This window comes from Geotrypetes seraphini, chromosome 6 (assembly GCF_902459505.1).
Source record: "Geotrypetes seraphini chromosome 6, aGeoSer1.1, whole genome shotgun sequence".
NCBI lineage: Eukaryota > Metazoa > Chordata > Amphibia > Gymnophiona > Dermophiidae > Geotrypetes > Geotrypetes seraphini.
Genome location: NC_047089.1, coordinates 228,591,353 through 228,606,978, shown reverse-complemented (window position 1 = coordinate 228,606,978; position 15,626 = coordinate 228,591,353). Strand labels below are relative to the sequence as shown.

At 41.6% G+C, this 15,626-nt stretch overlaps 1 protein-coding gene across 1 annotated transcript in view; it reads left to right on the top strand.

The window, feature by feature from the left end:
* Window positions 1–7,464, top strand: part of CFAP298 (cilia and flagella associated protein 298) — a 33,947-nt gene extending 26,483 nt beyond the window's left edge. Inside the window, exons 6-8 of the mRNA XM_033947943.1 lie at window positions 1,572–1,703; window positions 5,702–5,797; window positions 6,622–7,464. Of these exons, the coding sequence (XP_033803834.1) occupies window positions 1,572–1,703; window positions 5,702–5,797; window positions 6,622–6,732 (339 nt within the window). The 3' untranslated portion in view covers window positions 6,733–7,464. The remainder of the gene's footprint in view (window positions 1–1,571; window positions 1,704–5,701; window positions 5,798–6,621) is intronic.
* The last annotated feature ends 8,162 nt before the right edge of the window (window positions 7,465–15,626 follow it).

The following is a 15,626-nucleotide window of genomic DNA, read 5'->3' as shown; positions in this document are numbered from 1 at the left end:
AGTTCACAGTATTAGGACTCTGAATTCCTTCCTTCTGTAGCTGTGTTTGGGAAGAGGGTTTTAGTGTCAGCATTTGCTTTGTTACAGGAATACTGGTGAGCTGTTGCTACATAGAGTCTCATAGAACAGCTCCTAGGCAGTGGCGTAGTGAGAGTAAGAGCACCAGGGTGGTAGCACCCTCCCCCACTCTCTTCTCTGCCCCCCTCCTGCAGGCGCCCCTTCCCTTCCTTCATACCTCTTCACCTTCCCCAGCACGAGCAGCATCACCAACTTGCTGCCCATGTCGGCATCAGCTCTCCCTGTGACATCACTTCCTAGGTACAGGACTCAGAAGTGACTTCAGAGGGAGAGCCGACACTGATGTTAAGCAGCCAGGTTGGAATTCCTGCTCACACCAGTGAAGAGCTGGTTACATTTGGGAAGAAGTGAAGGCATGTGCTTGGTGGGGGAGGGGGGTAGAGAGGAGGAGGGGTGCCAGCGTCCCCACCAATACGGCGCCTGGGCGTATTTCCCCAACTTACTAGCCACTTCTCCTAGGTATCTGTCTCCATGGGCTGGTTGAGGGGCATAACCTATTTATTTTGGGTGGATCTCATTGGACTCAAGAAAAGACTTAGCAGGTAAGACCAAATTTTTCCATGTGATTTGAAAATGTCATGGTGTCCCCATTTTTGGACAAGTGGTGGGCCAGGTGGGCGGAAGAGAGAGTAGAATGGAACTGAGAGATGTTTCAGTTCTGGGGACTCCACACCTTCCATAGGGATCTGGATTTAAGCAAAGGAAAACCCCCTCTTCCCTTCTTTCACCGTACGTTTCCCCCCCCCCCAAAAAAAAAAAAAAAAGTGACGTGGCAGTATTGTATAAGGGATGTTTTCTTTTTGTCATTTGGCTAGGTAAGCTTGTTGATGCTGTTCTAGTTAAAAATATTTCTTCAGCTTTCACTCTCCATCTACTCTGGGTCATCAGTTTTGGTCTTGCACTCGGATCACTACTTTTTGGCAGCAGCTTTGTGCTCATATTCAAACCATGTGGAATTACAAATTTGCACTGGATCTGGTGATGTTGTTTACATTGGATCATATTCCCCTGTCTGCACCGAAGGGGTTTCGAAGCTTTCTTGCTAGATTGGTGTTGTTGGGGAAGAAAGCAATTTTGCTCTGCTGGATCTCCTCTGAGTCTCCGACGCTTTCCCGTTGGCGTACTTTGATGATACACCAAGCCTCTATGGAGAGGCTATGTTTTTCCTCATTGGATTCTGTTCAGGGCCGTTTATTTTGTCTTTTCTGGACACCATTTTGGGACACTTTAACTCCTAGAGCTCGTAGTCACTTATTGAATGTATGAGAATTTATGTAGGGACTGCACTGGAATGGACTTTGTTTCTTCATTTTAGTTTAGCCTGTGGGTTGGGAGTGGGGGTGGGGGGGGGACACTCCGGTATACGGTGACGTTGGGCTGTGTTTTGGTAACCAATTTATTCTGTTGTACACCTTGTATATTTGAGTGTTTGTACTTTTTCGTAAAAAGCAATAAAATATAATTTTCAAAAAAAAAAAAATATTTCTTCATAGGCTTCACTTCAGATCATTGAAAAAGCAGATGCACAATTGTGGTGGGCAGGAAAAGAGCTGAAGAGGACAGAAAAACTTTCAAACTATGTGGGCAAAAATGAGAAGACCAAAATAATTGTCAAGATACAACAAGTAAGTATTCAGTGTCTCTCCTTATTCTCCACAAAGTCATTTTGCAAATACTTGAACACCAGTATAACAAATTAGGTCTCTATTATATTGGGTTTTTAGCTACAATACCAATTCTAGAGTAGGAAGTTACACTTCTTCCTCCATATTCGCGGTTTCGATTATTCACGGTTTTTAGCTTACTGGCTCCTCCCCCCAAATTACATCAGCTTGCATAGAGAAATCGCCGATTCCAAGCGTTTACAGAGAAAATCGCCAATTCCCAGCACTTTCTTTACCATGTTTTGCCTCTCCTTCAGAAACAGGCCAGGTCTCCCACCATGTTATTCGCGGTTTCACTATATTCACGATGGTTTTTAATAGAAAGCAGCGAATAACATATGAAAAAGTTATTCACAGTTCTTCTGTATTTGCGGTTGTTAATCCCCTATCACAGCGAATACGGAGGGAGAAGTGTATATTTAGTGTGTACAAAATAGTTTCATATGGACGATCTCTAGAATGTGTTTGTGTCTCTCTGAAACGCCCTGCTTATTTCGTCGTTATCCCAAGCCCAGCGTCCGTCTCCAAAAGTGTCTATATGGTCTGAATCTAGCTGCTTTTTTCTTCTTTGTACATGTTTTCTTCTTTGTGTACTTTATAGCTTTGTTTTCTATGCTTTTTTAAACATCTCATTCAGACTGATTGAGACAAGCCTATGACAGTTTTCCAGTATATCCTGTTTCCTTGCCTATTTCTATCCAGTCACCTGTGTTAATACCATATTGAGCACCCACCATTGACAATGGGTGCTGTGCTCACGTTACCCCTCTCCTGAAGTCACTTCATTGGCTCCCTAACCATTTCCACATATAGTACAAATTCCTCTTATCGCCTTACAAATGCATTCACTTTGCAGCTCCTCAGTACCTCTTGTCTCTTTTCTCTCCCTATATTCTTCCATGGGGACTCCTTTCATCGAGTAAGCGTCTCTTATCTATACTAGAGAATTACACAGTGATTGTTACCCACAGGTAGCTGAGGGTAACCCGCCAGAATGGGGGAAAAAAATCAACTGGTTGCCGCAGGTACAGGGTCAAGGCCATTCACCACCCCGTGGAGCGGTGAATGGCCTTGTCCCCACAAGTTGCCTCCCCACCCCTCCGGGTCAGCAGCCCCCCTTGCGATCGTGGGTGCAGCAGCAGCCCCTCCCCTTCGCAAGTCCAGCAGCCACCCTCCTTCCCTATCGCAGGTTGAACAGTCCCCCCACCCTCACACCCAAATCATTCACCGCCACCAGGGATTCCATTTATAAACAGGTGGCCCCGCTCTGCCAAAACCGACCCGGAAGACTTCTCTTCGATGTCAGAGCTGACATCGGAGGGAAACCTTCCTGGTCAGCCAGGGATCCCAGTTACCTCAACCATCCTCCTTCCAGCTTGGCTGCTCCTTCTTCCTGCCATCAGCGGCACTTGTTTGTAGGGACGCACACAGCAGTTCTTGCACGCTGCACGTGGCTGACCATTGCTTCTGAGTCAGCCACGTGCAGCATGCAAAAGCAACTGCGCATGTCCCGGCAAACAAGTGCCACTGAAGGCAGGAAGAAGGAGCAGCCAAACTGGAAGGAGGACGGTTGAGGTAACTGGGATCCCAGGCTGACCAGGAAGGTTCCCTCTGACATCAGCTTTGACATTGGAGGGAAGCCTTCCGGGTCGGCTTCAGAAGAGGGGGGCATGCCCAGTTAGACAACCTAAAGGGAACAAGTAAGGGAGAGAGGAGATAATATGGGAGAAAGGAGGGGGAGAAGGGTCACGGGACATGGGAAGGGCACAAATTTGGGACAAAGGCAGGAAGACAAGGAGGGGGCATGAACTTGGGACACAGAAGGAAGGAAGGGGCATGAACTTGGGACATAAGGGAGGAAGAATTGTTGGGCATGAGTGCATGAGTGAGAGGGAAAGAGATGGTGCATGTGGGAAAAGGAAGAAAGAGGAAAATTGTTGGGCATAGAGAGAGAGAGATAAGTGAGGTAGAGATACATGGGGAACAGAAGGATGAGAGGGAGAAATGTTGGATATGGTAGTGGAGAGGAAACAGAGGGACAGATTGGAGGGGATGCAAGGGGGAGGAATGTTGGACATAGTAATGGAGGGAGAGATGTGTCATGGTGCTGGAGAGGGGTGATAGAAGGAGAAATGGGCATGGGGCTGGTAGGCAGTGGTGAAAAATGCTGTATAGGATCCAGCGGATGAGAGAGGGAGAAATGTTGGATGTGGAAGTAGAGGGAGTGAGAGAGATGCACCCTGGATCGGTCTCTCTTTTTCCCCACTCCCTATACACAGGGGGAAAGGATCATGGAATGGTGAGATGATAAAGGCAGGGAGATGGGCACAGGGGAAATACAGAAAGGGATGTATAGGAGACATAGAGAAGGGAGATGCTGAACATGGAGAACAAACAGAGATAGAAGATGGCTTGTGAGCATGGAGAAAGAAGAAATGTTGAATGGTCAGGAGACCTTGGCAAGTGAGTTAAGAGAAGGCAAAAGAAAACAGAGACCAGCACCTGAGACCAACATGATTTGAAGAATAAAATTACAAGACAACAAAAGGTAGAAAAAAATAATTTTATTTTCTATTTTGTGATTAGAATATATACATTTGAAATATGTATCCTCCTAGAGCTGGTGTTAGACATATATAGAATCATAACTATTGGAGCCTTGTGCGGATGGGATCAGATGGTTTGTAAGGACGGAGCAGGGACCAAGCTTGCGGGAATGGGGCGAGGATGGGGACTGAGCTTGTGGAAACGGGGATATATTTTTTCCCCGTGTCATTCTCTAATCTGTACCCTTTTCCTCTACCGCCAACTGCCTTGCTGCACCATACATGCCTGGAACAGACTGCCTGAATCAGTACGTCAAGCTCTGTTTCTGTTCCTGTGTCATTCTCTACCTGACAGCTACACAAACTCAAAGAACTAATAGTGCATCTGATCACTTTAGAGCCAATGTAATACAGTGTAAGAGGCTTTGTGTACAGTTTAATATAGCTTCTGTGCCACTGCAGATGCCCAGTGGCAAAAGTTTTATACACAAGCAAATCATGCTGACATCCGTATATTGCATTTTTGTTAGTTTTAGAAACTCAATAAAGATTTATTTAAAAAAAAAAAAAAATTAAGTCATCAACCTTTACAACAAGGGAAGTCAATTTGATATGAACAGCCTTTGAAATATATGCAACAAATACTAAGAACCGAGAATGATTGAAGATGACTTTCCCTGTAAAAAGCATATCCCACTATTGATCTATCAGATCACCTAAACACATTTGCATTAACCTTTAGTGAAAGAGTATGTTCTCGTCTTTCCTTTTCATGCATGATATTCTAACCCAGTCATACTTCGAAGTCATTTACTAAGGTATCAAGTAGGCCACTGAGCAAAGGTGGGTGGATCAGAAACTATTCATTGTAGCAAAATACATCTTTTTGCAAACAGATATGCTTTCCGTAGGAAATGGTTAGATCTCTGTGTGCCTTCAACAATATCATCCATAGAATCCAGGAAACTTCTGTGGGCAGTGGCCTCATACAATTATACATAGCACTCAAATACTGCCATGAATTTTTCCAGAAGTTCAGAATCTTCAGGCAAATCCTAGACACAAGGGACCTGATTCTCTAAATGTGCGTCCCAATTTCAGGCGGCGGTAAGCGTCCTACTGCCACCTGGCAGCCAATCAGGATACAGGCATTTGTCGCAAGTCTAGGGAAATGCCTAACACTGTCACTCTCTGCTCTTCCACAATATTGTCGCTTGATAAAAGCCTGGAAGACCAGTAAAGGCTCCTTAACACCTGCAGTTCATTATTTATCCAGTACAGTGCTGGCTGTCTTCATGTTCAATTAACATTATATGCCACTGGAACAGTTTCTCCAGGGCTTCCTATGCACAATTTGATTTGTTCATAAAGGTAATTGCTGTTATTAATGAATTACTTTCATAACTGTCCTAGAAAGGGCAAGGAGCCCCGGCACGAGAGCCTGTGATCAGTAATGAAGAACAGAAAGAAATGATGCTGTATTATTACAGAAGGCAGGAAGAACTCAAGGTACCAGATGCTTGCTTTCTCCCCCCCCCCTCTTTCTGTTCCAGCAGTCACCTCTCTCCTGTCCCTCACGCTCAGACAAACTGCAGACACTGATTGAAATATATGCCACACACATCTTTGGTTATAATGTCTGCTACCGTGTTTCCCCCAAAATAAGCCCTACCTGAAAATAAGACCTAGTAACATTTTTAGGCCCCAAATGAATATAAGACACTGTCTTATTTTCAGGGAAACATGGTAGTTCATGAATGGCTGGCACACGACATAGCAGTATGAAGTGCTCTTTCTGTAAGCAGTACACACTGTAAAGTCCAGGCTGTTCTCTGTTTACAGGCCAGACAGGGCAATGGATGATGGTTTGCAGTGCTTTGCTATTGCTCGTTTCTTTTTTTTATAACTTTAAACAATTATTACAAGTTATAACACTCGCTCTAATAACACAGAGTAAATTCCAATATAGAGAAAGAAAAGGAAATAAATAAATCTTTGGAACAAATCTCCTCCTCAGATCACTACATTATAGGAGAGGGACAGAGAAAATTTTTCAATAATAAGTTTCAAGAAAAGACTTAAATGGTCTAAAAAACCTCAACTATTTCATAAATTTCTCATCCAGAGCTACTGGTCAGCTTCTTAAGATCCAAAAAGGATCTTAAATGTTCCGGGAGGGAAAACACATATCTTACGTTCAAATATTTTACTATGCATTTGCAGGAATAGTCAAGCAGGAAGGTAACATCCAATTTTCTTCTTTCTTCTCGCTCATTATGTTTCTAATGATGATTTGCACTGAAAATTTAAAGGGAGGTGTTTGTTTTCTACAGAAATTGGAAGAGGACCGCGATGACTCCTGTTTTAATTCCGAGTGGGCGGACAGTCATGCTTTGAAAAGACAGTTTCAAGGTGTCAAAAATATTAAATGGCGACCAAGATGAACACTGCCCTGTCTTCTTTGTTAGAGTAAACAGCTGATTCTCCAAACCACTTCTCTTTTTATGGATCGGATTGTTTTCCTATAGTTAACTTATTCAAGCAATACAAATGTTAGAATACCTTAAGAAATATATTCTTGTCTTTTTAATTTCTGACCTAATGACTTATATTTATAATATTGACTAAATTATCTCTACAGCAATGTTAAAATATATTAATATTTCAAAAATAGAACAGAGCTCATTGTAAAATCTAGAAGAGGAATTGAAAATGTAAACTAAACTAAACTAAACCTTGGGTTTATATACCACACCATCTCCACGAATGCGGAGCTCGGCACGGTTTACAGGAAGAAAGATGTAGCATCTCAAAGCCTTTGGCCTCTTTTATTTTGGTATTAAATGATACATTTACAGAGTGTTCTGGAGTGAGTTAAGGTCTATAACAATAGGGTGAAAAGGCAAAAGGACCTTGTGTTGGGAATATTTATTTGTAAACTGTAAGTGAGACTGATCTCAGGAGTGGTTCTTTCAAAGCTCTTTGGACATTCACGCCTTCTTGCTGTTCAGTTAGTCTTGACCACATAGCGGTAAGGATTAGATTGGGTTTATTATCCTTGATATACCACCATGACGGATATATTAAGCAGTTAACAAAAGTACGAATAAAGCTATTACAATAAAATTGCGTAAATTTGCAAATAGTAACATCACAATAAAATGAATTACAAATCACATACAAAATAGAAATACTTCACCATTTTTGACCATAACCCTAATCTTCAAATCAGTAATTTACAGATCCGTAGTACTGTTGGAATAAAGTTGACTTAAGTAACTTTATTTTGAAGTCATGTATTTGTCCACTTGTGTTAGGAACCCAAAGAATTTCTGGTTTACTTGGGTTCAGACAGAGTTAGGTATAGAATCCCATAAGACAGAGTTAGGTATAGAATCCCATAAGACAGAGCCAGCAGTAAAAGAAACAAAACAAAGAAAAACAACCTGATCTCATCTAAATTAGAGAATGAAACAGGGACAAATATGTCCCTGTCTTCACAGGAACTCAATTTCCCCATCCCGTCCCCATGAGTTTTGTCACTGTCCTTGTCCCTGCCCCATTCCTGTAAGCTCTGCCTTAACTGCACAAACCTTGAACACTTATGATTTTAGTGTTCGAAGCTTGTGCAGATGAGGACGGAGCTTAGGCATTGGTGGAATGAGGCATTATGACATCACAATCTGAGCTCTAAAATGTTGCCACTTATGATTTTAAAGTGTTTGAGGCTTGTGCAGATGAGGATGGAGCTTAGGCATTGGTGGAATGAGGCATTATGACATCACTATCTGAGCTCTAGAATGTTGCTACTTATCATTTTAAAGTGTTTGAGACTTGCGCAGATAAGGACGGAGCTTAGGCATTGGTGGAATGAGGCATTATGACATCACAATCTGAGCTCTAGAATGTTGCTACTTATCATTTTAAAGTGTTTGAGGCTTGTGCAGATGAGGACAGAGCTTGCAGGAATGGGGCAGGGACAGGAAAAGAATTTGCAGGGACGGAACGGGAAAATTAGTTCCTGCGGGGTTGGTGAAAATTTGTCCCCATGTCATTCTCTAATCTAAATGAGCCCGATGAGAGGATGGAACATTAAGAAATAATTTCTTAGCTGAATGCAGCAACCACAGCTGTGGTGTCAACGTAATAAATATGAGGCCATGGCAAAGAATTCAGGTCTACAGACCAAACATAAAGGATGTAATGAACTAATAACTCAAGAAGTTCAAAGAAACACTTTTATCAGTTCATGGCTGCTCAAGCCTGGGATAATAAGTTGGAAATCACAGGCCTTCTTTAGAGGAATGCTTTAAGGTTTTATGACCAAATATTGCTGTGTTCAGTAATTGAGCTCAGGGGGGGTTTGTAACAGGCAGAACCAAGCTGATCATCTCTGTTACAAAATTGAGTAGAAATTTGAAACCAGACAAACTCTCTTTAAGCTTGTCATGCCGCTGAATACTTAGCTTTCTTTTGGCGGCAGCCTGAGTATCTACTGTTGTAACTGATTCCCAGCCATTGATCTAGTGGCAGAGGCCGTCTGCGTAACAATATACATTTGTTCCAATTTTCCTGCTCTTGCCTTTGTACCCTGAAGAGCAGCTTTGTTCCATAGCCTGTATAGAGGTTTTGAAGCTAATTAATGGGGTAGCAATTCATCCCTTGACAAGTTACTTCACATATGAACCCCCAGCACTGAATACATTGTTCTGGAACCTGCAGGCAGCTTCTTCCTGCTCACAGAAGATTGTTGAGACATCAAATTCCCACAGCGAGAATCCTCTGTTTAAGAGAGGCCAGGAAAGGAGCAGAATGGAAGTTACATAGGTGCTCCATAAGGAGTGGTAGACCCTGATCGAATTTAAGAGGGTTGTGTTGGTGAGGAGCAGGCTAAAATAAAAGTTGACAAAGTGATGGGGCCGGATGGTGTACATCCGAGGGTGCTGAAGGAGCTTAGGGAAGTTCTGGTGGCTCCACTGACTGACCTTTTCATGGGGATCGACTTCAGGATCTCAATCTGTGTACTTTGGAGGCAAGGCGGGAGAGAGGAGATATGATAGAGATGTTTAAATACCTATGTGGTGTAAATGCGCATGAGTCGAGTCTCATTTGAAAGGAAACTGCAATGAGAGGGCATGGAATGACGTTAAGAGGTGATAGATTCTGGAGTAATCTTTTGCAAAAAGGGTGGTAGATTCAAGGAACGTTCTCCCAGAAGAGGTGGTAGAGACAGAGGCTGTGTCTGAATTCCAAGAAAGCGTGGGATCTCTCAGAGAGAAAAAGAGATACAGTGGTACCTTGGATTACGAGCATAATCCGTTCCAGGAGCATGCTCGTAATCCAAAATACTCGTTTATCAAAGCGAGTTTCCCCATAGGAAATAATGGAAACTCGCTTTGATAGGTTTCCTCCCCCCCCCCCCCCGAGGCCAGCAGCACTGCTCCCCCCCCACGAGAACTGGCATTGCTCCCCCCGAAGGCCCCCCCCCCGCGAACCAGCACCCTCCTCACGCGATCCGCACCCCCCCGCCACCATCGGGCACCCCCCGCAGCGACCTGAGGTCCCCCCAACCCATCCTAACCCTCTTCTTATTTTGCTGTAGCCTCCACAGCGGCACCGGCACCAGCATGTCCTGTGCGTGGTGCCGGTGCCTGAAGATCTGCTTCCTGTGCTGAGAGTTCACATTCGACATGAACTCTCAGGCCTTGAGCATGCGCACATGCTCAAGGCCCAGCACAGGAAGCAGATCTTGCAAAACACTCGCAAACTGGTGCACTCGTAAACCGAGGTACCACTGTAATGGTTACTGCAGATGGGCAGACTGGATGGGCCATTTGGCCTTTATCTGCCATCATGTTTCTAAATACAGGGGGAGTACATGTGGGAGGGGTATCTAGAGCAGTGATTCCCAACCCTGTCCTGGAGGAACACCAGGCCAATCGGGTTTTCAGGCTAGCCCTAATGAATATGCATGAGAGAGATTTGCATATGATGGAAGTGATAGGCATGCAAATTTGCTTCATGCATATTCATTAGGGCTAGCCTGAAAACCCAATTGGCCTGGTGTTCCTCCAGGACAGGGTTGGGAACCACTGATCTAGAGAATGACACAGGGACAGAATTTGTCCCTGTAACCGAAGGGAAGCCACCTCATGTCATTCTTTAGTGTCTATCTCAGCCTCAGTCCTTCTACACCAGCATTCTTCAATGCAAGGCTTGAGGGTCAGTGGCTGGGCCCATTTGTACTCTGATTCAATCACATGAAGATGGTTAACCACAGGAATGGGCATTCTGTCCCCGTGTCATTGGCACGTACACAGGTGAGGCTGGACTCATTTTAGAGCACTGGTCTTTGACCCGGTGCCAGCCACATGAGTGGACTACTGGGCATGATGGACCACTAGTCTGACCCAGCAGCGGCAGTTCTTATGTTCTTATGTCTCCAACTTGTGTGTATAACTTATAGAATAAAATACTATGGGATAAATATTCAGCCAGCGGCAGTGAGCGTTTGCTGACTGCTGCCAGAATTATTCTCAGCTATTCATAGTTTCAAGTTTTATTTTAATTTGATGAATTGCTTATTTAGATTTACTAAGCGAGTTACAACATTAATAAAAAAATTATAAACATATATTTAGACATACCATTTAAAATTTAAAAATGATTGGTTAGACCAACAGACTTACAGACTAATCAATACACAAGGTAAGGAGGGATAGAACTATTCAATGCTTTAAAGTACAGAAAAGAACCATAGATGGAAAGAACATTAGGGAGGGAAAAGTAGAAACCTGGAGGGAAATTTGAACATAATTAAAAGCATCTTTAAAAAGGAAACTCTTTAAGTTACTTTTAAAACGGCTGAGATCATTTGCCTCTCTTATATGCTGAGGCAAAGTGTTCCAAAGTTGCGGAGCCATCACTGAAAACAAATTAAGTCGTCGAGTTCCGATAACTTTCAAAGAGGGGACTTCTATGAGCTTTTGATTAGTGGACCGGAGAGAACGCGATGTACTATAAGAGATAAGAAATGTATTAATAAATTGCGGTTCATTAGTGAAAAGAGTTTTAAATACTAAGAGTAAAATTTTTAAAGTGATAGGGTGGTTAATTGGGAGCCAGTGTGATTTAATCAGAAAAGGAGTGACATGATCATATTTTTTCCCATTGTGAATGAGTTTAACGGCTGTATTCTGGATTATCTGAAAGCGCTTCTTTTCTTTTTGTGTGATATTTATTAATAAAGAATTACAGTAATCAAGTTTAGCAATAATTAAAGAGTGAATTAATATATTTAATGATTTTGGCTCAAGAAACTTAGAAATCGAGCAAATCATACGTAGCCTATAAAAACAAAATTTGACGGTATTGCTTATGTGTTCGTGATAAGAAAATTTATAGTCAGGTAGAAACCGACGTTTCAGCCATCATGCTGTGCCTTTCTTCAAGGTATGCTCTGAAGTCTGCAGTGTGACTTTGGAAATAGTGGGTTCACTGACCTGATTGGGAACAGGGCAATTTGAAATTTGGCGGGAAAGTCAGTTGCTCAGAAATTTGAAAACCCTGAAGAAAGCCACAGCATGATGGCTGAAACGTCAGTTTCTACCTGACAAAGAAGCAGCGAGCCCCGGAAACCTGCAGCAAGCACAATGCCAGCTGCAGAAACCCTGCGAGAATAATAAATAGATTGACATCTGCTACCCAGGATGTCTAAATTTCATACACGTGGTTATAAAATGGATACACAACCTGCACATATACATCATTTCTCTTGGCAGTGGAACTTAAGATGTCGTGACCTGGATGTCTCAATTCCAATTGTATTCCTTTCTAAAATTCTGCTTGAAATGTTTTAAGGTTGCTTTCAAACTGAATGAGTACTAATGAATGCAAATCCCTAACATGAACACTCTGTAAAGTACAATAAACCATTTTCCGAAAACAACACACCGTGTAGTTACACGCATCCTAACTTTCTTAAGTGGAATTCATTGGACTAAGTTTCTGATCTCTAATTCCATCAGACCCCAAGACATTAAACATAAATCCAGAGTCCATCCTAATTTAGGTCCCTTTTTCCAGTTACATGTGGCTTAGTCAGGATATTAGTCTTTTCTCTTGATTAATCCTCTCCTTTGACATGGCATATCCAGGTTACTGTACTCTGCTTGAAAGGAAGACACATTTGTCTTCAAAACATTTTTCTAATTAGATTGACAGGAATTGCAAACATACTTTATATTATTTAACACGCTGATACCGATTCAGTGGTTGCTTGCGCAGTCCCGATACTGAGCAAACCCGGTATCCAGAAAGGAGTCACTTGTATTTATTAGCTTCCCTAATCTGTTCAAAAAGTTGACGCCTATGAATTTAACCAACGAAAACAAAATTTCATTCAGTATAAAATTCAAGCTTTTCTCAACTGGGTCCAGAAATCTGATGCACTAAGTCAGGAGTCTCCAAAGTACGGTCCGTGGGTCACATCCAGCCCGCATATGATTTTATCCGGCCTGCAGAAGAATTGTGCGGAAATGCGCCAATTGGACTAATTTTTCAATGAGAATCTGCAAAAAAACAAAACACGAGGTGTTGATAGATTTCAAATGCGTTAATTAAAATTGTGTTCAAAATATATTGATATTCCCTATTATGTTAATATTATTCACAACTTTATTTAATACTGAATCGTAATTGTATACTTTGCAATATTTCTTTGTACTTGTTCGGCCTCGATCGACAGTGTCGATTGGCAGCATTGCAGGTAGCTCTGGTGCTGTGACTAATCTTTCAATTGAACCTGGACTTACGGTTAATTGTCCAAAAGAATACTTGCAGTGGTGCAGTGTAATACTTAATTTATAATTGCATAGATTTATATTCTTATTCACAAATTTGCTTGTATGGAGTTCTCATGAAATTATTTATAAAATTTATTCTCCAAAACTTCTCACCCAGACTAACTACACCTCCAACATGCCCCTCTTCCTACTCCCTTTGCATCTCGCTACTCTATCGCCTACCCATTCCCACTCTAAACCAATGCTGTAATCTCCCTGTCCTCCTCTACTCCCTATTCCTCTATACTTGTATCGATACCTGTTCCCATGGTATCCACATTGTACTTTTCCATTACCATATACCGTCTTGAACTGAAAAGGTATGACGGGATATAAATACAGCTATTATTATTATTTTACATAGTTTGAATTTGCTGGTAGTGTTTGTCATCAATATACGATAATTCAATCTCACATACTCTGTAATTAGTTTATAAAATTTCTGCTTTCAAGAAAACTCATATCTAGAGTTACTAAAGTTTGGAGACCCCTTCACTAAATCATCCAATCCCACTGACTAATTGGCTAGTTCCACAGGTTTATTCTGCCACTTAAAACCCTCTATACCAGGAAAAGACTGAGACACAAAGACTGTCATTATGCTAATTAGTATTTTGTTTTGTAAGGTGTTGCATTCACAGCATATTCTCTTTTAGCTATTATTCCATTTTTGTCTTACTTAATAAGATATTTTGATGTTCCCTTGTTTTGTCCTCCATCTGTCCTTCATAAAGCAGTAGGTGCCACAGTGTGAAGGGGACACATTCTGATCTTTTAATATCCAAAAATTGTTTTCCTGATTAGATTTTGCTCCCGCTCACCTGACAAAGCTCCACTTGGCCACTCAGTTCCTGGTTTCAAATACGTGGCCAGGAAAGATCATACTTTTGGTGGTGATCACAGAAACAACAGATCTGAAGTACTTATTGAATACAGAGAGAGGTTGTACTAACTCATGAAAAAGAATTTTTGATGGAAATCCCATTCCCACTGAAGGTTCTAAGACACGAGATAGCACAAGGACAAGTTAATGTTCTGGGACAAGGAACTGAAACCTTTGTTATTGAGTTCCATGTCTTACAATCATTTTCGAAAGCAACTGAAGACACATTTGTTTGCAAATTAATCAATTCTCTCTAGTTTGTATTATTTGTTAAATTTTGTAAACTGCATCGAACTTACCGGTTATGTGGTATAGAAATGACTTGTTCTGTTAACTAACAGTTTTCATGGATAAGTGAACTAATTGTGCCTGTTAATGCTCTTTCCTCCATGTTTCAGTCACACAATAGATTTTTTTTTTTAAAGATTATATTTCAAGGTTCTCAGTGCTTTTTTTTTACTTCAAGAAATTTGGTGTGAAGGTCACCTTGATGACTTTCAAAGAATGTTCCCTTTTGTCTTCTCTGCACTGTGCTCTTCTGGTCCACTTCTTTCTTGATTATTACTTCAGAACCAGGAAATCCCCAGAACTCTTCTTAATTCCGCCCCCTCACCTTTGGTATTATAATCTCCTTGATGTTGTCTTTCAGATGGTAAAAGCACAACACTGCTAATCGCAAGAGCTTTCAGGTGCAGCTGCTTGCTTTCGGCTTCCTTGTTAGACAAATGTTGTACATGTAACAGCTGACTGGAGTTTTACAAAAGAGCTGCGTTTCGAGCAGATTCATTTCCAACTCTCTCAAACTTGGCACAGACATTTCTGAGTTTACACAGCGGGTACTGGGTGGCCTCTGTACTCAAAGGAGAAAAACTGTAGAGCTCAAAACAAAAGGCAATGATAAAACTTTCCAAACGTTTTCCAGTAAAACTAAGACTTGTGTTGTGCAATGCTTGGCAATATTTCCTGACACAATGGATCTAAGATTGCATAATAGGAGATGTAATATGAACCTAAAATGGGAATTCCTTTAAGGCATAACAAATAATTCATTTTCTTGAATATACCTGCGTGCTTTCAGAGCTTTAGTCAACAGTGTGGTTTTTAATGCAATAATTCCTCTTGGGATTAACCCATGGTAGGAATATTCTATAGAGTGGTATGTGACCTCCAGTATGTAAGTGCCCCTCTTTTCGCATGCCAAATAGAAACAGAAAATTATGGTATATATATATATATAAGAACTATAAAGTCCATCTAGTCTGCCCAGTTTTATTCCTGGTGCATAACTAGTTGATCTCTTGCCCACTTTCAATAATTTGCCTCTACAAATCCTTTGCATTTATCCCTAATATAATAAATGGCAGCAGATAAAGATCTGAATGGTCCATTCAGTCTGCCCTGTAATTACATGCATTACAATTTAATGATTAAATTAAAATGTATTTTTTTCTTTGTTATTTCTGGGCTATGGACCTTAGAAGTCTACCCGGTACTATCCTTAGATTCTAGCTTCTGACATCATTCCAGCATCATTTTTGCTTCCAGCCCCTGTCATGTGTCCAGCATCTGGATCCACTTCCCTGCCTCATTGCTGCTATTGTTGCCCTGCCTT